The sequence below is a fragment of the Monodelphis domestica genome, chromosome 6, assembly GCF_027887165.1.
Source record: "Monodelphis domestica isolate mMonDom1 chromosome 6, mMonDom1.pri, whole genome shotgun sequence".
Lineage (NCBI taxonomy): Eukaryota > Metazoa > Chordata > Mammalia > Didelphimorphia > Didelphidae > Monodelphis > Monodelphis domestica.
Genome location: NC_077232.1, coordinates 294,255,617 through 294,278,383, shown reverse-complemented (window position 1 = coordinate 294,278,383; position 22,767 = coordinate 294,255,617). Strand labels below are relative to the sequence as shown.

The following is a 22,767-nucleotide window of genomic DNA, read 5'->3' as shown; positions in this document are numbered from 1 at the left end:
CACACAGAAGGGCTCAACATGAGCAATGAAGTATCACAGTCAGAGTCAGATATATTTGGGTGGGAAATGGGAAAATTAAGTCAAGAGAATTCTACTTTTACCTTCTCCAGGTCATTCTCTCAACTTTCCCAGAGTTGGGCTTCAGACTGCAGTAGAGCATATGGTATTCCATTGATTGATCGAGTAAAGGCCCTATGAAAAATCAGACACATATCTGATACCAAAACTTTAGAATAGCAGCAGGATAAAAGTCCCCCAAACCACTTTCTCAAACAATAAAATTTCACCAATTACAGCTTAAGGGCTAGCTTTTTGTTGTTTCTCTCATGTTTTAGCAAGTATCAGGATATGCTAATGATCTTTCATGTAAGGTTAATTGCAATCTAGACTCTTACTCATATATAATGGACACAAGTTCATACATTTAGTGAATACTTGGTTCAAAAAATGAAATTTCATCATATACTAAATATTAACATATATAATTTCATAATTTCCTCAATAAAATTGAGTGAAACTAAATTCTTATTTAAAGTTAGCATAAGTTTTTCTCCTTTGGTCAGGAGAGATCCTACTTCCCTAAAATGCTGCATTACAGTCTCAAAACATGCTATTGGAAGGGTTGGTAAGAACTTGCCCTTTCAGTAGGATCTTCTAAGAGGATGTGGCTGTCTTCTCCTAACAGTGAGTTATTATTATTTTATTTAAAACAAAATAGACACTACCAAAGAATCAGTAGTTTAAAAATATATAGTGAGATTGTATAACAGGTATATTCATAATCTAACAGTATTGATAAAAGGCAAAATAACTTGTCCTAGCAGCTTCTCTCAGACTTTATAATACAATTTTTTTTTACATACTCAGTATCATGTATTTAAAACATGAAACTTAGAACTATCTAGATGACAATAATTCAATGGAATGAATTTCTAAATCTTCTTTGTCATTTTACTAATCCTACCAAATGACATCTAAGACTCAAAGTAGAGCCAGCTAGTATGGAGTAAAGATGTGAAAATTGTTTCCTTATTGTTTACTTACCACATCCAAGCCTTGGTTTGTAAAACTTAAAAGAGGTGAACAGCTATGCTTTCTGTACTACTTTAGAACATTTAGTTCTTAATATTTCAGTTGCAATTTAAATCTCTGAAATATGTCAACAGACATGTTTACTTTCTATGCTAACTTTTAAAAGTATCTTCTTAAATTGCAGAATATTTTGATCATTTCAGTTCCTATATCTTGCTCAAGCCAGGCATTTCACATTTATGTGCTTTCTCCCAGTAACTCAGGGAGATTGGTGTCAATATATTTTCTCACTGAATGAAAAATTTAAACACATCAACTTTTAATTCATTATTACTAAGGGGAATATTTAAATCTCATGGAATCCACTGTTTTAAGGTGGCTACTCTAATTTTCCTTAATTATTCTCTTTAGCTATTTCTTTAAGTCACCCAAATAGCCAAACTGATTCATTTTTAGTTTCTAACTTACTAATTACTTAGCATCACTTCTTTAAATGAGATCAAGGAAATAATCCTTTCTCTATCAATCCATTAGCTAATATATATTTGCCAAATTTCTGTTTAATCTTTCAAAGTCTTATGAAATATCCTTGTGCTCCTATATTGATTGGGGAAGAGACATGCAACATTTGCCAGAGATTTCTCTAAAATTTCCTCTAATCTTATCTGTTTTGGTGGGACCAAAATTCTCTTGCTTTCTTCTACTTACATAATTCCTCTAGCCTTTATTTCCTAACCACAATCAATATTATCTACAGACTTAATCTTTATTCTAGTATGTTATTTTTTACATTTTAATACAAGTTTTTACTACACAAAAGCAAGTAAGTGCAATACTAATATATTTTGTTGTTCTTGAGAGTCTACAAATAAATAATTTATTTAAAAATTACTTTTATAAGTAATAATCAAATAAATACAAATATAACTAACTCAGCATACCTTCAAAATTAAGGTCTCTCATTTCAGTAAGTACAGTGCCTTTGGAGGAGAAGCCATTTATCCCCTTATTTATGCTAGAGAAGCATTCATCTACCTATTTTACAAAGTAGCTTACTTTGCAATGATCAGGGGAATCAGTCAGAACCCAATTGTGGCACAGGAATATCACAGATATTGGTACCCTAAAAGATCTTTACTACTCTTCTCACTACAGTAACTTTTTATTATTACCTACCCCATTATGTGTTCTAAATGAAATTGTCGAGTTTCCTTCATATCTTAGCTGTCTTATCTCAAATTTATATTCTATTGTGTAACTCATTTTGATCCTGGAACTTAAATGTTTTAAAGGGGCTCATAAGTACTTTTTCTTGTGCTGTGAAAGATCTTAGCACCTAACTGCTTCCCTCTGTTTACAAAATTTATGTTATTTTTTCAATATTGTGGGCTATTATTGTATCCAATCTATGCCAAGAGAGAGAAACTTATTTCTCATCAAAAGAGGAATTATCTAATGATTTTAAATGAACAGAAATCCTTATTATGCTGGCTTATTTATTTATTTTTAGATTCAACCAAATAAAATATTATTATATAAACTTTCAAGCTGCATGAACCTGGGCAAGTCACTTAACTTCAATTGCCACTCTTCTGCCTTGGAACCAACATTAGTACCCTTTCTAAGACAGAAGGTAAGAGTTAAAAAATATAGATAATACTTACTGTTGGTTTTAGGTAGATGCTACTTGCCATTTTAGGGAAAAAATTCATTTATACCTATGTTTTCAGTGTTTTTAAGAGAAATGAGTGTTGTACTTTTTCAAAAGCTTTTTATGTATCTATTGGCATAATCATATGATTTTTGTTACTTTTGTTATTGACATAAGTACATGGATACTTTTCTTTATATTAAATTTTAATTAAATTAAAATATCCTTTTGTATAATCTTTGTGACATAGTGTTGTAGTCTCCTGTCTACTATTTTATTGAAGATTTTTGCACCCATATTCATTAATGAAATTGATTTATAATTTCTTTTCTCTGATTTTGCTCTTCCTGGTTTTCTCTTGCTCTGAGAGAATGTCTTTTATAAGAGTATAAGTTGTTCAAGGTCAAGAACTATGTTATTTGTTGTATTTGTATCTCCAGCATGTTGTATAATGCCTGGAACATAGTGTGTGCTTAAAAAAATGCCTTTTCATTCATTCACATGTGATTGAGCTGTCTTTTTCTCTGAGTATACATTTCTCTGATAGTATCCTTTGCTCCATTTCTCTCATCAAGAGATAGGGACTGACTAATCAGAAGTAGTGGAAGGTCTCAATGACAGCTCCTTGTGGGCAGCGTCTGTTTTTCATTTTATTTGTATCTTTCGTACTTAGCATAGTGCTTGGCACCTAGTAGGCATTTAACAAATGCTTGTAGACTTATTGACAGGGGAACGGTTGGAAAGAGGAAAATGAAGTCATAAATCAGGATGTGTATGGAAGCACAGGAGATCCAAGTTGGAGAGATACTCTGGAAAAATATGGATTGGATGAGCTGACAGTGGTCAATATAAACCCCAATTTCAGGGTGCTCCAAAAGCCTTTGAGCAGTTTTAAGCTTTGAGAGCTTAGGGCAATCTGTGGTAGGTTTATCAGGAGCAGGACAGAAAGAGAGATGGAAGGATAGAGGGCTGTGGTTTTGATTAAGGAACAAAGAAAAACAGCGTAAGATAGTGGATAGGGCCAAATCAGGAAGAGCTTGCTTTGAATTCTAACTTGAATTACTCATTAAACATGTGACTTTACATTTCATGGCCTCAGATTCCTATTTCATGAAATGAGATGATTGGGCTTGATGTTTTCTAACATCCTTTCCAGTTTGAAATACATGATTCTGTGAAATTTAGGTTGTTAGGAATAAGGCCATTAGAAAAACTGGTGACCCCTTAAGAAACCACTTGGGTAGGTGGTCTATGTGGTCTATGTGGGGTGAATAGATTATTGACATTGAGGAATTGTATCCATCTGGTATTGATGAGTCAAAACATTGATAGTGAAGTCCCCAGGAGTGATGGAAAAAGGATAGGCTGGAATGGAAACAATGAGCCATATGTGGACTTTTTGGAGACAAGAACTTGCTCTGAATTCTTCTCCTTTACCTTTAGCCTTTCTTTAGAATACCTGATATTTTAACATGAAGACTCATGAACTTAGGGCAAATTCAGTGTGGTTAGATGCATGGCAAAAGATTACCCTATTTAGACTGTTGAATCCTCATTCCGCTCTCCATATTGGTAAAGGAGCAATACCTATTGAGCAAAGAAGAGGCTAAGTTTTGTTTTTCTTCAATGGTGCTTAAATTACCTTTCTCAATTATTAAATGGCCATGTGAACTAAGATTGGACACAGTGATGAAGCTGGCCTTCTAAGTACAAAAACCAGCTCAAGAGAGTTCATTGGTTCCTTAGGCTTAACAGGTACTTCTGATCCACACACTGTAATGGCAAAGAAACTATAAGCAACTTAACCAGCACTGTATCCTTGCTGAGTGTTTTTTTCTATAATAAAGTAAAGAATTTTCTTTTGTTAACTCTGAATGGTCTATGAATATCTCTTTTAATTCCAAACCTAAATCTTAGCTGCCATATTGACTTGTATCAGACCTGGTCTAGCATAAAATTTTAACTCTCTAGGGACATTCAAGTTTGTGTACAAGCCAATAAAGACTTGACAAGAAATAGGGGCGCAACAAAATATGTCAGGTTCCCCAATAAGATCAGGAGTGAAACAAGGATGCCCATTATCACCTCTACTATTTGACATTGTACTAGAAACACTAGCAGTAGCAATTAGAGAAGATAAAGGAATTGAAGGCATCAAAATAGGCAAGGAGGAGACCAAGTTATCACTCTTTGCGGATGACATGATGGTCTACTTAAAGAATCCTAGAGATTCAACCAAAAAGCTAATTGAAATAATCAACAACTTTAGCAAAGTTGCAGGATACAAAATAAACCCACATAAATCATCAGCTTTTCTATATATCTCCAACACAGCTCAGCAGCAAGAACTAGAAAGAGAAATCCCATTCAAAATCACCTTAGACAAAATAAAATACCTAGGAATCTATCTCCCAAGACAAACACAGGAACTATATGAACACAACTACAAAACACTCGCCACACAACTAAAACTAGACCTGAACAAATGGAAAAACATTAACTGCTCATGGATAGGACGAGCCAATATAATAAAAATGACCATCCTACCCAAACTTATTTATCTATTTAGTGCCATACCCATTGAACTACCAAAATAGTTCTTCACTGATTTAGAAAAAACCATAACAAAGTTCATTTGGAAGAACAAAAGATCAAGGATATCCAGGGAAATAATGAAAAAAAACACATACGATGGGGGCCTTGCAGTCCCTGACCTAAAACTATATTACAAAGCAGCAGTCATCAAAACAATTTGGTACTGGCTAAGAAACAGAAAGGAAGATCAGTGGAATAGACTGGGGGAAAGCGACCTCAGCAAGACAGTATACGATAAACCCAAAGATCCCAGCTTTTGGGACAAAAATCCACTATTCGATAAAAACTGCTGGGAAAATTGGAAGACAGTGTGGGAGAGACTAGGAATAGATCAACACCTCACACCCTACACCAAGATAAATTCAAAATGGGTGAGTGACTTAAACATAAAGAAGGAAACCATAAGTAAATTGGGTAAACACAGAATAGTATACATGTCAGACCTTTGGGAGGGGAAAGGCTTTAAAACCAAGCAAGATATAGAAAGAATCACAAAATGTAAAATAAATAATTTTGAATACATCAAACTAAAAAGCTTTTGTACAAACAAAACCAATATAACTAAAATCAGAAGGGAAACAACAAATTGGGAAAAAATCTTCATAGAAACCTCTGACAAAGGTTTAATTACTCATATTTATAATGAGCTAAATCAATTGTACAAAAAAATCAAGCCATTCTCCAATTGATAAATGGGCAAGGGAAATGGATAGGCAGTTCTCAGATAAAGAAATCAAAACTATTAACAAGCACATGAAGAAGTGCTCTACATCTCTTATAATCAGAGAGATGCAAATCAAAACAACTCTGAGGTATCACCTCACACCTAGCAGAATGGCTAACATAACAGCAAAGGAAAGTAATGAATGCTGGAGGGGATGTGGCAAAGTAGGGACATTAATTCATTGCTGGTGGAGTTGTGAATTGATCCAACCATTCTGGAGGGCAATTTGGAACTATGCCCAAAGGGCGACAAAAGAATATCTACCCTTTGACCCAGCCATAGCACTGCTGGGTCTGTACCCCAAGGAGATAATGGACACAAAGACTTGTACAAAAATATTCATAGCTGCGCTCTTTGTGGTGGCCCAAAACTGGAAAACGAGGGGATGCCCATCAATTGGGGAATGGCTGAACAAACTGTGGTATATGTTGGTGATGGAGTACTATTGTGCTAAAAGGAATAATAAAGTGGAGAAGTTCCATGGAGACTGGAACAACCTCCAGGAAGTGATGCAGAGCGAGAGGAGCAGAACCAGGAGAACATTGTACACAGAGACTAATACACTGTGGTATAATCGAACGTAATGGACTTCTCCATTAGTGGCAGTGTAATGTCCCTGAACAATTTGCAGGGATCCAGGAGAAAAAAACACCATTCATAAGCAAAGGATAAACTATGGGAGTGGAAACACCGAGAAAAAGCAACTGCCTGAATACAGAGGTTGAGGGGACATGACAGAGGATAGACTCTAAATGAACACTCTAATGCAAATACTATCAACAAAGCAATGGGTTCAAATCAAGAAAACATCTAATGCCCAGTGGACTTACGCGTCGGCCATGGGGGTGGGGGGGAGGAAAAGAAAATGATCTATGTCTTTAACGAATAATGCTTGGAAATGATCAAATAAAATATATTTTAAAAAAATATGTCAGGTTCACTGAGAAAATTTGGTTTTCAGCATACTGCTTGTGGAGTGCCTTGATGTTTCATCATGAAGGAGAAGAATATAAAGGTAATCCAGAGGAAGCAAGGATTCTGTGTGGTCTGAGGCTGTAGCTAGAGGCAGGGAAAGCTCTCTGGATTTTTTTTGTTTTGTTTTTATTTAGTCAATTTCAAACATTATTCCTTGGTTACAAAAATCATTTTCTATTCCTCCCTCCCCTCACCCTACCCTTCCCATAGCTGATGCACAATGCTACTAGGTATTACATATGTCCTTGATCAGAACCCATTTCCATGTTGTTGGTGTTTGCTCTAGGATGTTCATTTAGAGGCTACATCCCCAATCATTTCCCCTCGACCCATGTAATCAAGCAGTTGTTTTTCTTTGGTGTTTTTGCTCCCACAATTTTTCCTCTGAATATGGGTAGGGTTCTTTCTCATAGATCCCTCCCAGTTGTTCAGGAACATTGCATTGCTACTAATGGAGAAGTCCATTATGTTCAATTGTTCCACAGTGTATCAGTCTCTGTGTACAATGTTCTCCTGGTTCTGTTTCTTTCTCTTTGTATCACTTTTTGGAGGTTGTTCCAGTTCCCATGGAATTCCTCCACTTTATTATTCCTTTGAGCACAATAGTATTCCATCATCAACATAAACCACAATTTGTTCAGTCATTCCCCAATTGAAGGGCATCCCCTCATATTCCAATTTTTTTTTCCACCACAAGGAGCGCAGCTATGAATATTCTTGTATAAGTTTTTTTCCTTATTATCTCATTGGGTACAAACCCAGCAGTACTGTGGCTGGGTCAAAGGGCAGAGAGTCTTTTATTGCCCTTTGGGCATAGTTCCAAATAGCCCTCCAGAATGGTTGGATCAATTCACAGCTCTACCAGCAATGAATTAATGTCCCAACTTTGCCACATCCCCTCTAGCATTCATTACTTTCTGTTGCTGTCTCGTTAGTCAATCAGCTAGGTGTGAGGTGGTACCTCAGAATTGTTTTGATTTGCATCTCTCTGATTATCAGAGATTTAGAATACTTTTTTTCATGTGATTATTAATGGTTTTGATTTCTTTGACTGAAAATTGCCTATTCATGTCCCTTGCCCATTTATCAATTGGAGAATGGCTTGATTTTTTGTACAATTGATTTAGTTCTTTGTAAATTTGAGTAATTAGGCCTTTGTCAGAGGTTTTTGTTATGAAGATTGTTTCCCAGTTTGTTATTTCTCTTCTAATTTTGGTGACATTGGTTTTGTTTGTACAAAAACTTTTTAATTTGATGTAATCAAAATTATTGATTTCATATTTTGTGACATTTTCTAAGTCTTGCTTGGTTTTAAAATCTTTCCTTTCCCAAAGGTCTGACATGTATACTATTCTGTGTTCACATAATTTATTTATAGTTTCCTTCTTTGTGTTCAAGTCATTCACCCATTCTGAGTTTATCTTGGTGCAGGGTGTGAGGTTTTGTTCCAAACCTAATCTCTCCCACACTGTCTTCCAATTTTCCCAGCAGTTTTTATCAAATAGTGGATTTTTGTCCCAAAAGCTGGGATCTTTGGGCTTGTCATAGACTGTCTTGCTGAGGCCACTTACCCCAAGCCTATTCCACTGATCCTCCTTTCTGTCTCTTAGCCAGTACCAAATTGTTTTGATAACCACTGCTTGATAGTATAGTTTGAGATCTGGTACTGCTAGACTACCTTCTTTTGCATTTTTTTACATGATTTCCCTGGATATCCTTGATCTTTTGTTCTTCCAAATGAACTTTGTTATTTTTTTTCTAATTCAGTAAAAACGCTTTTGGAAGTTCAATGGGTATGGCACTAAATACATAAATAAGTTTGGGTAGGATGGTCATTTTTATTATGTTAGCTTGTCCTACCCATTAGCAGTTAATATTTTTCCAATTGCTCAGATCTAGTTTTAGTTGTGTGGAAAGTGTTTTGTAGTTTTGTTCATATAGTTGCTGTGTTTGTCTTGGCAGATAGATTCCTAAGTATTTTATATTGTCTAGGGTGATTTTAAATGGAATTTCTCTTTCTAATTCTTGCTGCTAAAATGGATTGGAGACATATAGAAATGCTTATGACTTATGTGGGTTTATTTTGTATCCTGCAACTTTGCTAAAGTTGTTGATTATTTCCACTAGCTTTTTAGTTGATTCTCTAGGATTATTTAAGTAGACCATCATATCATCTGCAAAGAGTGATAGCTTGGTCTTCTCATGACCTATTTTAATACCTTCAATTTCTCTAATTGCTACTGCTAGTGTTTCTAGTACAATGTTAAATAATAAAGATGATAATGGGCATCCTTGTTTCACTCTTGATCTTATTGGAAATGCATCTAGTTTATCCCAATTGCAAATCATGTTGGCTGATGGGTTTAGATACTGTTTATTATTTTTAGGAATGATCCTTCTATTCCTATGCTTTCTAGTGTTTTTAATAGGAATGGATGTTGTATTTTATGAAAGGCTTTTTCTGCATCTATTGAGATAATCATGTGATTTTTGTTGGTTTGCTTGTTGATATGGTCAATTATGTGGATGTCTTTCCTGATATTGAACCATCCTTCCATTCCTGGTATAAATCCCACCTGATCATAGTGAATAACCCTCCTCATAACTTACTGGAGTCTTTTTGCTAGTATAGTATTTAAGATTTTTGCATCTATGTTCATTAAGAGATTGGTCTGTAGTTTTCTTTCTCCATTTTTGACCTGCCTGACTTTGGAATCACTACCATATTTGTGTCATAAAAAGAATTTGGTAGAACTCCCTCTTTGTTTATTCTGTCAAATAGTTTATATAGTATTGGGATTAGTTGTTCTTTGAATGTTTGATAGAATTCACTGGTGAATCCATCTGGCTTAGAGATTTTTTTCTTAGACTGTTCAATTTCTTTTTCTGATATGGGATTATTTAAGAATTCTATTTCTTCTGTTAATGTAGGCAATTTATATTTCTGTAAATATTCATCCATTTCACCAAGATTACCATGTTTATTGCCATATAATTGGGCAGAGTAGTTTTTAATGATTGCCTTGATTTCCTCTTCATTGGTGGTGAGGTCTCCCTTTTCATCTATGATGCTCTTAATTTGTTTTTCTTCTTTCCTTTTTTTATTAGATTGACTGGTACTTTGTCTATTTTGTTTGTTTTTTTCAAAATACCAGCTTCTAGTCCTATTTATTAGTTCAATAGTTCTATCACTTTTGATTTTATTAATTTCTCCTTAATTTTTAGGATCTCTAATTTACTTTTCTTCTGGGAGTTTTTAATTTGTTTGCTTTCAAGGTTTTTGATTTGCATGTCTAATTCATTAACCTCTGCCTTCCCTAATTAGTTAATATATGAACTCAAGGATATAAATTTTCCCCTGAGTACTGCTTTGGCAAGATCCCATAGAGTTTGAAAGGATTTCTCATCATTGTCATTTCTTCAATGAAATTATTAATTATTTCTATGATTTGTTCTCTAACTGATTTTGGAGAATCATATTATTTAATTTCCAATTAATTTTTGATTTGGCTCTCCATGTACCCTTACTGATCATTATTTTTATTGCCTTATGATCTGAAAAGGTTGCATTTATTATTTCTGCTTTTCTGTATTTGTTTGCCATGTTTTTATGACCTAGCACATGGTCAATCTTTGTGAATGTACCATGTGCTACTTAAAAGAAGGTGTATTCCTTTTATCCATATTTATTTTTCTCCATATATCTAGTAACTCTAATTTTTCTAAGATTTCATTCACATCTTTTACCTCTTTCTTATATATTTTTTTGATTTGATTTATCTAAATTTGATAGTGGTAGTTTCAGGTCTCCCCCTAGTATAGTTTTACTATCTATTTCCTCCCTCAATTGCACTAGTTTCTCTGATGCTATAACATTTGGCGCATACATATTCATTAGTGATATTTCCTCATTGTCTATAGTCTTTTTAACTGGATATATTTAGCTTCCCTAAACCTTTTAATCAGATCTATTTTTACTTTGGCTTCATCAGATATCATGATTGCAACTCCTGCCTTCTTTCTATCAGTTGAGGCCCAATAGGTCTTGCTCCAACCTTTAATTCTGACCTTGTGAGTATCTACCTGTTTAAGGTGTGTTTATTGTAGACATCATATGGTAGGATTTTGGATTTTAACCCACTTTCCTATTCATTTACGTTTTATGGGTGAGTTCATCCCATTCACATTCAAAGTTATGATTGTCACTTGTAAATTCCCTAGCATTTTGATATCCTCTCCTAATTCTGTCCTTTCTTCTTTTGCTGCTTCCTTTTAAACCAATGGTTTCCTCTTAGTCAATCCCCCTAATCCCCTCCCTCAATATACTTCAATTTCTGGTCCCTCCCTTTTTGTTCTCTTCTTTTTTGGGTGGGTCTGTTAGTTTCCCTCCTCTCTCCTTCCCTCACTTTTTCTACTCCCTTCCACCCTATCCCCCTTAGTTTTCCCTTCTCACTTACCCTGTAGGATAAGATAGAATTCAAGACCCCAATGGATCTAGATGCTCTTCCCCCTCAGAACTAATTTTACTGAGAGTAAGGTGTAAGTATTACCTATTAGCACTCTCTTCCTCTCCTTCTTATAAGAGTATTCTTCCCCTCCCCATCCTATGTGTATCTTTGTGTGATAAAGATTATCTCATTTATTTTGTTTCTTCAAGTATCTCTTGGTGTCATCTTTGATTCCCCCTCTCTTTTTCTTTTATTTTTTTGCATATTATCTTATAGCCCTTAATGCACCAATCTCTTCCTGTGTATTATTCTTCTATTTACAATAATAATGAATACAATTTTTGAGAGTTACAAATAACATTTTTCCCATATATTAATATATATATTTATATAATTTGATCTAATTGTAGCCCTTAAAGAAGAGAGTTTGAATAAAAAAAAAAACATTTCCCCCCTTTCCCTCTCTTTATTATTTACTTTTTCATGTTTCTCTTGATCTTTGTATTTGGGTATCAATCTTTCCACTTAGTTCTGGTCTTTTCTTTACAAATACTTGGGAATCTTTTATTTTGTTGAATGCCCATTCTTTCCCCTGGAAGTATATTTTGGTTTTGATGGATAGGTGATTCTTGGTAGAAGACCCAATTCTGTTGCCTTTCTGAATATTGTGTTCCAGGCCTTGTGGTCCTGTAGTGTGGAAGCTGCCAGGTCTTGTGTGATCCTGATTGGTGTTCCTTGGTATCTGAATTGTCTCTTTTTGGATTCTTGTAGAATTTTCTCCTTAGCTTGAAAGCTCTGGAATTTGGAAATTGCATTCCTGGGAGTTGCCTTTTGAGGGTCTAGTGTTGAGGGTCTTCTATGAACTCTTTCAATGTCTATTTTGCTCCCTTGTTCAAGGACATCAGGGAAGTTTTCTTGGATGATTTATTGTAGTATGATGTCAAGATTTCTGTTTATTTCTGACTTTTCAGGTAGACCAATGATTCCCAAATTGTCTCATCATGGTCTGTTTTCTTTATGTGTCAGCTTGTCAGTGAGATATTTTATGGTTTCTTTTATTTCATCAGTCTTTTGACTTTGCTTTATTAATTCTTGCTGTTTTGCAAGACCATTGGTTTCCAGTTGCCCAGTTCTGGTCTTTAAGGCGTGATTTTCAGTTATAGTCTTTTGGTTTTCTGCTTTAATCTTTTGATTTTCCTTTTTGGTTTGGTCTTTCCTGCTTTTCGTGGTTTCCAGCTATTTCTCCAATTGGGAGTTCTTGTCTTTCAGACTGTTATTTTCTCTTTGAACTATTTCCCATTTTTCTTGCCAGAAGGCTTCCACTTTTTTTTTTGGGTAAGCTCCAATTTGAATTCTTTAAGAGCTTGTGGATGATTTCCATTTTTTGGATGGTTTTATTTGATTTTCCTCCTGTATTTCCTCTGTAGGCTGCATTTTTCCTCCATAAAAGTTTTCCAGGGTCAATACCTTTTTCTTTTTTTTTCTTCTTTTTTTTTTTTTGGTGGAGGGATTTTGAGGCTCCTGGGCACAATTTGCCATCACATTGGAGATTTTTCCTTCCCTTTTTAGTCAGAAATCTGAGTGAGATCAGCAGGTTCTCTGTGTATAGATTTAGGGAGCAAGGATTTTGCCTTAAGCAAGATCTTGATTCTCAGCAGTTTCAGCTGTTTGCTGCCCTTCCCTGCACCACACCACCTTCCCAGGAGCACCCACGGTCTGAGCTCCCCACTCCATTGGGGCTTCAGGTGTAACTTCTCTCAGGGGTAGGTCCTTGGTGGTCTTAGCTCCCAAGACTTAGAGGTGCCCCTTACTCATTCTAGAGGTGCCCCTCACTTACTTGCTGATTCTGGTGCATGCTGACTCTGATTCTGGTTCTGTAGGTGGGGGAGGGTAGATCTGCTCATGAATGAGTGGGAGCTTTTTCACCCCCTTATAGTGTGGAAATGTTCCAATCCCACATTCCTTCAATGCTTCACCCTACTGTAGAATCCCTTTATTCTTATGAATTTGGGTTTTCTGGGGTCTTTTTAAGTAGTCTAAATCTGTGGGTGCTGAGGAGAGGAAGCATGCTTACTGCTGCCATGCTTACCCGGAAGTCTGTGATGCCAGCTCTCTGGATTTGAAGCTTTGAAAACAGTCTTGATTCCCTGTTCTTCTACTGACAATTTGCATGGCTCTGTGTAAGCCTTTTCCTCAGGATGAACTTTGTTTCCTGTGTCTTAGTAATGAAAGTGTTTGATTTGTCCTCTCAGGTTCTCAGTTCCCAGATTGTAGACTTGACATCTCTGAAAACAGTGACTGGTATTGTCTCTTTTTCAGACTAAACTTTTTAGGCTTAAAAATTTTGTGAGTGAGGGTTGATCCCGAAGGTGGGGAGGCCTGGCCAGAAGATTTTTATTAGTTATTTCTGCCCTACAACCTCATAAGAGATCTAGAAAACCCTCTGTTTCTCTTTACCAAAAAAAGGATCTGAAAGCAATGTTTCTATGAGAAATAACAGATTTTTTAAAAATTCATCAACAATACAGGAAGTGAAAAAACTGAACATTTTGGCTAGTCAAGATGACTGTTTTCCTGCCAAGTCAAATGTGAAAAGACTGGAGTATGGTAGATGAAGAATTGATATTTTGATTTGGGAACTGGCTGTGGACTTCACCTTACCAGAGCTGACCTTCCAAAAGTGCTAATTTCCCAATTTCAGAGAGAGGGCATACGAAATGGCTTAGAAGATCCTGGTGATACTTAAAATTTAGCCACTGAAAAGGTTTAACCATTTTCCATGCAAAGTGTGATCCACTGGAACTATCACTTGGCTTAGAGTTAGAACATCTGGGTTGGAATTCTGCCTCTGCCACTTATAAGCTTTGTTAGTACTGATCCTTTAAGGGTCTCAGTTTTGTCCTTTGTAAAACAATAGAGCCACAAAGTTTCTGCCCAGTCCCAACATTTGAACATGTGGGACTAAAAAGGTTCTATTTTAATGGATAGTGAAGTGAAATGTGGTGTGTCAAAATGATTACAACATATTGCCTACAATGACTTGGGGGCAAGAAGAACAGCATTAGGGCAAAGATAGCAGGAGAAGGAAGTGGGGAAGTGAGAGTGGGGATGGTAAAATAGGCACCCCAAATCTTGCCATAGAATGAACCAGAAGATGTAGAGAATACTATATGTAGCTCAAATTAAAAGATAAATATTTCACTGTGTGTGTGTATGGGGGGGGGTCCTTTGCAACAATTTTTTTTTTGATAAAAATCACCTAAGATATATAAGGAACAAATTCAAATTTAGAAAACTAAGAGCAGTTCTCCAATTGACAAGTTAATCAAAAAATTTGAAAAAGCAATTTTCAGAGAAAGAAATGTAAGCTATCAATAGACAGCTCCAAATCACTGAAAACAAGAAAAATGCAGAGTAAAACTCTAAAGTTCCAACTCATATTCATCAGATTGGCAAGGCTGACAAAAAGAGAAAATGGTAAATGTTGGTCAGGTCATGGGGAAAGAGGTATATCAATCAGTGTCCTGTTGATGGAGCTGAGAATGGAAGCAACATTGAACTGTGTCCAAATGTCTTTAACCTAATCTTTTTTTTTTTCCTATGGGAAAATGACCTAGACCTATCCTATTCTTTAATTCATTAAAGAATTTATTAAAGAATCTCCTAAGATGTGTACCAGTTCTATTTCATGATATGCAGAATAAAGATGCAATTATGCATGACTAGGCTTAGGTGTCCAGAGAATTCAAGGAAAGAGGGAAACAACCCATATGCACACACTTATAGCAAGTTTTTTTTTTTGTTGTTTGTTTGTTTGTTTAATTTGTTTCTTAATAGGGAAGACTGGGCTTTAAGAGAGAGCCCATATAGTGGGAAATGGCTAAATCAATTGTGGTATGTAAATATAATTAAAGAGCCAGAAGAAATCACAAGAGAGACTGTTTCAGAGATATCTAGGAAGATTTGTATGGACTATTGCAGAGTGAAGTGAGCAGAACTGGGAGAACAATTTATAAAACAGTAGTATCAAAAAGCCAAACAACATTGAAAGACACATAGATTCTAGTTTATTATTATTTCAAATACTTATTATAATGCTAATTGCTATTTTATTACCTTGTTATGCATCAGGAAAAGGGGTATAACCATGATCACTTTAGAAATTTTCAGGAACTTCCCATTGCTTAGCCACCATACTTGACCCTGCCTTTCAAGGCCCTCTGATGTCTACTCATGAAGTTTTATAATATACAACTCCTCATCAGGTCATTCACATTCCAAGCCCAAGGAACTACTCTCCATACAATATAGGGGAGGCCAAATTAGGTAGCTGCTTGTCTGAAAAAGTTCTGGGGTTTTATTAGTCTGGAATATGACAGCCTGAAGTGAATGGCATCTTGGGTGGCATTAGGAAGGGCTTAGCTTCTAGAGCTGTGATGGCAAACCTATGGCATACATGTTAGCACTGACACACGTAGCCATTTTCGATGACACACGAGAGAAGTATGAGGCAACATGCTGAGAAGGATGTTTCCTCCTCTGCTCCTGCACAGCCAGGCGCAGTAGATGAGGATAAAACATTTGCTGTAGTGTAGCGTAGACACTCTGTGCCCAAGGTCTGTAGGCCAAACCAACAGAACTCTGGCACAGAGCATCTAGTTCTGGGACTTCCAGTTAGGCCATTGGGGGATCATTGACCTCACTTTTGGCCAGCAGAGCAGGGAGCATTAGAATGCTGTGGGGGATGCATCTCTGGGGGCCCTTTGATTGCCATTACCAGCAACCACATAACCACAGCAACCATCATCCAATCTACTTTTCTGGAGTGTTGTGGGTTTCTAATTGACCATCATTACTGAGATAAGTGAGGGGGAGGCTGGGAGAGGCAAGAGCCTGTGCTATAGGCACCATTTTCTGTCATTAGAAATAGCAACAGCCATCTTCATTTACATAAGGAATGTATAGTGCAGCATAGTGCAGACTCCATTTTACCACTATTACTGTTTTGCATCCTTATTAACCCCTATTTCTGCTTATTAACCCTGCCCTTTCCTAAAAGACAGTTACATGTGCCATCTTGCACTCAGGTAGGCTAGTTAACCCCTTATTGCCTGCAGGGCTAGCATGCTATCTATAATTCTATCTTCTGTCACTGTCCCCATGATGGAGAACCCCCCAAATAAAAAAAGGTTAAGTAAAGGAAGTGGTAGTAGCAGTAGCTGACCCTTTCAAGAGACATGGAGAAGTATGGCATTATGGAAAAATATGGCAGATCATTTCACATTCTATGTACTGAAATGGTAGTAAGCAGAATGTGAAATATAAATAGACATTTTGAAACTAATCATTCCCAGCTCTTAAAAAAAGTAAGGATGAAAAGAAGGAATACATTTCCAGGCAGCTGCACCTTTATAAGAGCCAATCTAATTCCATCCTTAAATTTGTAAAAGGCTCTACAAATTTAACATCTGCAAGTTTGAGCATTGCTCACTCCACAGCTCATCATGGAAAAGCATTCAGTGAGAGAGAATTTATTAAAGAAACTCTCCTAAGATATGTACCAGTTCTATTTCATGATATGCAGAATAAAGATGAAATTCTTAAGAGAATATCTGAGTTACCATTCAATAGAAATATCACAAAAGACTGAATGAGACTGAACACAAATGTACAACATCAGTTAAAGAGAGATATAAGTAATTGTAAATTTTTTTATCTCTCTTGATGAAACTACTGATGTCACATCACATACTTAGCTGGCCATTATTGGTCGATATTCTGATGGCCTCACAATGAGAGAAAAGTTGATAAAGTTAGTATCAGTGCCAACAAGTACATCAGGAAGCAAAATATGTAAGATTGTTATGCAAACATTCTGTGACTCAAGCATTGATATCTCTAAAGTTGTATCAGTGACGACAGACAACAGACAGGGAAAAAAAGTCATTTGTTTATGGAAGCTACTGGACATTCAATTATCTTTTTCATTGTATTATCCATCAGGATGCTTTATATACCGAGGCAGAATTCACCAACTTAAACAATTTAATGTCAGTTATTATAAAAATAGTTAATTTAATACCTGCTCATCCCCTTCACAAGTGAGAATTTTCTGCACTTTTACTAGAAGTTGATTCTACCTACAGTGGATTGCTGATGTACAATGTAAGATGGCTGAGCCGAGGCAAAGTTCTTGAGTGCTTTGTGGAGTGCTTTGAAGAAATTAAGGTATTTCTTGAGGATAAGGATTTGGGAAACTTTCCCCATCTCAATGATGATAAGTGGGTCAACACCCTGATGTTTTTTACAGATCTCTTGGTTCATATTAATGAACTGAACTTAAAGTTATAAGGTTTTGGCAAAAGTATTGACATTATGTTTGGATACATAAAAGCTTTTTTGAAAGTAAACTTATAATTTTCAAGTGAGATGTAGAAACTAAAACTTATAAGTATTTTCTTCGAGTAACAAAGTATTTTGAGAAGGCCAGTGCAGCTGTACAAAATAAAATGGAACCCTTGCATGTAAAGTACCAGCATGTTTTAGACTCATTAGTTGACCAGTTCAGTGATAGATTTAATCAATTTAGAAGCCTAGAACAGACCATCGAAATAATTAAGTATCCTGATGCAGTAGTCTGCAGTAGTCTGGAATTAAATGGTTTCCAATAGATGCAAATTGATGATTTAGAGAAGCAACTTGCAGAATTTCAAGACAGCATCAGGGCTCAGATGTTTGTCAACTTGAGGTCAAAGTTTGAGAATCTGGAAAGGAGCCATTTGGAGAATCTAGAGGAGTGTCACTACAAACAGGAAATTTGGAGTGCTTGGAACTGATTTCCAGACACTTTTAGCACCCTGAAAAATATAGCAATTTTTCCCTCTGCATACTTTTGTGAGACCTTATTCTCAGAGTTAATCAAAGCTAACAAAAGAAACAGATTGACAGATGAAGTTAGTAGCACTTGCTTGGGCTTGAAGTGTACAAAATACCAACTTTCAATCGAAGATTTAGCCAATGAAATTCAGCAACAAAAAAGTCACTAATAGTCAGGTTAGTTAAAGAATTCCCCCTCCCCCTCACTTATCTTAGTTCACCCCACACAAGTTAAATACTATCAAGACCAACAAAAGAAACCGACTGACAGATAAAAAAAGAAGTCACTAAGCAGGTAAGTTAAATAATTAGTTTTTGGTTTATTAAACACAGTTATATACTACAGGGGTGTATGGGGTGCTCAGGGAGGGGTAGTATCTCTGGTATGGAGGGCTTGTCGTGCCCTCCTAGGGCAGCTCTCCAGCCTCTGACCCTCACCTGATACCCAGCTCTCACTTGTGGCTCCCAGTAGCTGCTAGCATGCGGCAGTGGCCACACCCCGGGCAACGGCTTCTACAGGCCAGCTAAACCTTGTGAGGGTAGCCATTGGGTCGTCGACCCCTGGTGAACCAGAGCTTTGCTCACCCAGCATGTGAAGACTGCTTCAGCAGAACAGATGGAAGAAACCAATAAGAAGGTTCAACGGCTGAGAGGGCGACGCAGCAAAGCACTGTGGAGTGCTTAGGGGGTGTTGGAGCACAAAAGACAACACAGTCATCCAATGCAGCTGAGGAAGTCTTCAGGTGTAACGATTTTTTGTGCCACTGGACCCAGGCTTCCAATGCCGAGATAATGGGACTGTCTCTGTGCATCAACTTTTCCACTTAAATCTCCTTCATGCACAAGTCTTTGTGCACACTCATCTATACACCATAGATGAAAATGCACAAAGACAATCATCATCCTCGATTACCGAGAGACTACTACTATATACTACAATTATACATTTTTGTTATTTAAACTATAAATATCATGAAATTATGGTTTTTTTCCCCTTGAAGTGATATACCACCCAAGTTATGCTCGTTTTTTTTTGAGAATTTTTGACACACCAAGCCCAAAAGGTTGCCCATCACTGTTCTAGAAATTGAGATGTGAGTGTGCATTCCAGTTTTTCTACATTTTACCTGTTCTAGGTTCAGTCCGAGATTTCATAGTTTAAGAAACTGGAGATGAGGATTAGGCATTGTCAACATGGAATCTAGAGGTCTCTGGACTTGTAGCTTGGAGGGGTTTGGTGATCCCCAGTTTATTTAGCTTGGAGTTAAAAAACCCAGGTTTGACCTTGTCACATTAGAGGTCCTCCTTGAGGGAAAGTCCTACTTCACCGAACTTAGACTAACAATAGACTTTAAGATTTGGCTCAGTAGGTAGTGAGTCTCACAAGCTGAAGGTCCTGAGTTCGATCCTGGATCCTGGAGAGTGTGATATACTGGGAGAGGCTTCTGGAGACAAGGAGAGCCTTTTAACATCTTAAAGTCTATTGTTTGTCTGAGATCAGTGAAGTAGGACTTTCCCTCTGGGAGGAGCTCTCATGAGACAAGATCAAACCTGGGGTTTCTACCTCCAAGCTAAATAAACTGGGGATCACCAAATCCCTCCAAGCTATAAGTTTGGGGACTTCCAATTTGACACAATCTAGAACCTTGAGACAGGGGAATATGGGGTAGGAGATCATAATTATCTTTAAGTATTTGAAGGTTGTCATGTGGAGGAGAGAGAAGATTTGTTCTGTTAAACCTAAGAGGGCATAACCATGAGCCAAAGGTCAGAATCTGCAAAGAGATCAGTTGAGCTTCATGTCAGGAAAAGCTAACAAGCAAACAAACAAACCCTCCAAATTTCCAACAATTGGAGCTGCCACCAAGGGGAATGGGTTTCTGTGAAACGTGAGAGGTTCCCCCTCATTGACCATCTCTAAGTAGACCCTGAACCAGCCCTCGCAGGAAATATTATAGTACACATTCTTTCTGCATATGTGTGGGACTCAATGTTCCCCGAGTGTACTTTAAACTCTCAGATTTTTGAATTCTTTTACTCCCATTCTTGTCTTTCACTCTACCTTTTCTGAGCCTTTGGGCACAGTATCCCTTTTTATCTGAAAAAGTGACTTTTCCACTCTACTGCTCACTATAGTGAAGGTTCTTTTCCCTTCAAATATTCAGAAACATTTTCTTTGGGCCTTTCTTACTCCCTGTCAATGAATTGTAAATGTCTCAAGGATATCATTGTTACCCTAAATGCCTTCTTTCCTTGGAACTCAGCCTAGGACCTTCCATACATCAGGTACTTAATGAATGCTTGTTAAATGAAAGAAGGAAGGAAGGAAGGAATGCATTTGATTCTTAATCCAAAGAGTTATTTTCCATTCTATTGTTGGTTTAAATCAATGGTTTAAGATTCAAATAGAAAGTGGGGCCACTAAACCATATATAAGGACTCCTGAAAGCTACATAATAACTTTGAAAACTACAACTTAACATTATGTTTTACTTTAATTTTATTTTTTGTTAAGTATTTCCCAATTATATTTCCATCTGGTTCAAGGCATATTGGTCATTGTTGCTAACCACATTCTGTCTAAGATGACTGTTTGACACCTTTGGTTTAAATGCTCTTCTTATATGATTATTATAGTGTCTTTTTGTTATTAACATAAAAATGATCAAAAATCCCTTTCTTGTAGCAAATAAATGTAATTAAGCAACAAATGGAGATACTGGCCATGTCTGAAAATAGGAGGGCCTCCTATCAGCATGTTCCCCAAGAAAAGGGTGAAAATTCTGTCTTCTCACAAGTGTGAGAAAAGTATACTTCTCCCCTCTCCCACTGACGGGATTATAAACCCATAAGGACATGACCTTACTATATTTTTTAATGCAGAAAATAAAACTGCATTTTACCATAAAAATAACAGTCGGTGAGGAGAATGAATATGCTTAATTCCAGCACATTAATTTTTAGATTTTACAACCCATTAAAACTGAATCATAATTATAAATCATAATTTAATACTTTATGCTAAAATAACTCAAAGGTAGCTTGCTCTGTAAACATTTGGCTCTTGTGCTACATATGGAAATACACTTTTCACCTTTTTTTTTTTGGCAGTCATGAAAAAGTGGGATAGACTTTCCAATCAGCAGGAGAACTGTACTCAGGATGGCTGCTCTGATTCAGTAAGATTTGATGCCAGGACCATGACAGCAAAGCTTCCAGAAAGTGAGTCATTGAATGAAATGGAAGCCTTCAGCATGCCCCTTTCTGTGATTTCCATGGGGTGAGCCTCAGCCTCATCATCTGTGCCCCTTATACAGGAAGTGCATGAGCCCTGTCATAGGTTTCAACAACCAAAGCATTTAGTCCTGTGAGGCCAGATTTCTGGCAGTGAAGAAGACTGCTACAAAATGATTAACCTTAAAAAAAATCCATTCAACATGTTTATTTTCTTAACCCCTTGCCTTCTGTCTTAAAATCAATACTAAGCATTGGTTCCAAGGCAGAAGAGTGGTGAGGGCTAAACAACCGGGGTGGTCTTGGTCAGTTCCAAGACATAGATAGGATGTATCTGCAGCCAGACTTGAAACCAAGGACCTTCCATCTCCAGACCTGGCTCTCTATTCAATGAGCCACCTAGCTGTCCCAACTCAATATATTTTAAAGTTTAATATCCATTATTCACATGTTCTCCATAACTTTCTCAAATATAACCAATTAAACAATAGCTCAAACCTTGATTTGGAGCAGGTAAATGCTCACACTGGATACTTAACATTCAACTCTCCCAAGCTGGTTTAACCATCTCAAACACATCTCTTGATGAGCCCAAGTTTGCCAATACTGGTCCTGCTGGGCTGAACCTTCCTGTAGTTCTCCATTCTAGGAAGCCTTCAGTGGGGAAGTAGGGGGTGAGTAATTGCTAATTCTGAAGGGTAGACAATGAAGTCCTGCATCAGAACTAGCTGATATCTGAGATTACTTCTGCCTGGTGATATTTGAATATAGAATTATCTTTTATTTAAGGAATATACTTGGAGATAATGACATGAAATTATTTTTAATATTTAATGGCCAGTAACAGTTAAGTTTGATCTTTTGGGACCATGCAATGAATGTTTTGTTTTATTTTAAAATAGATTCTCCCAATGTCTTTGGTTTACAAGAAAAACTTAAGTCACATAAAGTTGCACTGCTTGGGCTTTACGTCCTGATGTTTGGGGTTCTAATTCCACTCACTGGATTTATTACAGGTAAAGTATTCATAAAAGCTATGATTTGGCAGGAAGCAAAGCCAAAATAGCTTCTCAAGCTTTCCTACTACTATCTCTCTGTTTCTCAGGCAAGTCCCATTTGCTAACATGAGTGCATTTCATGTGTGCATTTATATATATATATATATATATATATATATATATATGTATATCTGTATCTATGCATATGTATGAGTGTGTTTATGCAAAACCTTC

The 22,767-nt window shown here is 36.6% G+C and overlaps 1 protein-coding gene across 1 annotated transcript in view; it reads left to right on the top strand.

Annotated features, from left to right (window-relative positions):
* The first annotated feature begins 580 nt into the window (after nt 1–580).
* Nucleotides 581–22,767, top strand: part of MSR1 (macrophage scavenger receptor 1) — a 48,210-nt gene continuing 26,023 nt past the window's right edge. The window contains exons 1-4 of the mRNA XM_056803395.1: nt 581–684; nt 2,543–2,665; nt 21,413–21,523; nt 22,438–22,551. Of these exons, the coding sequence (XP_056659373.1) occupies nt 21,415–21,523; nt 22,438–22,551 (223 nt within the window). The 5' untranslated portion in view covers nt 581–684; nt 2,543–2,665; nt 21,413–21,414. The remainder of the gene's footprint in view (nt 685–2,542; nt 2,666–21,412; nt 21,524–22,437; nt 22,552–22,767) is intronic.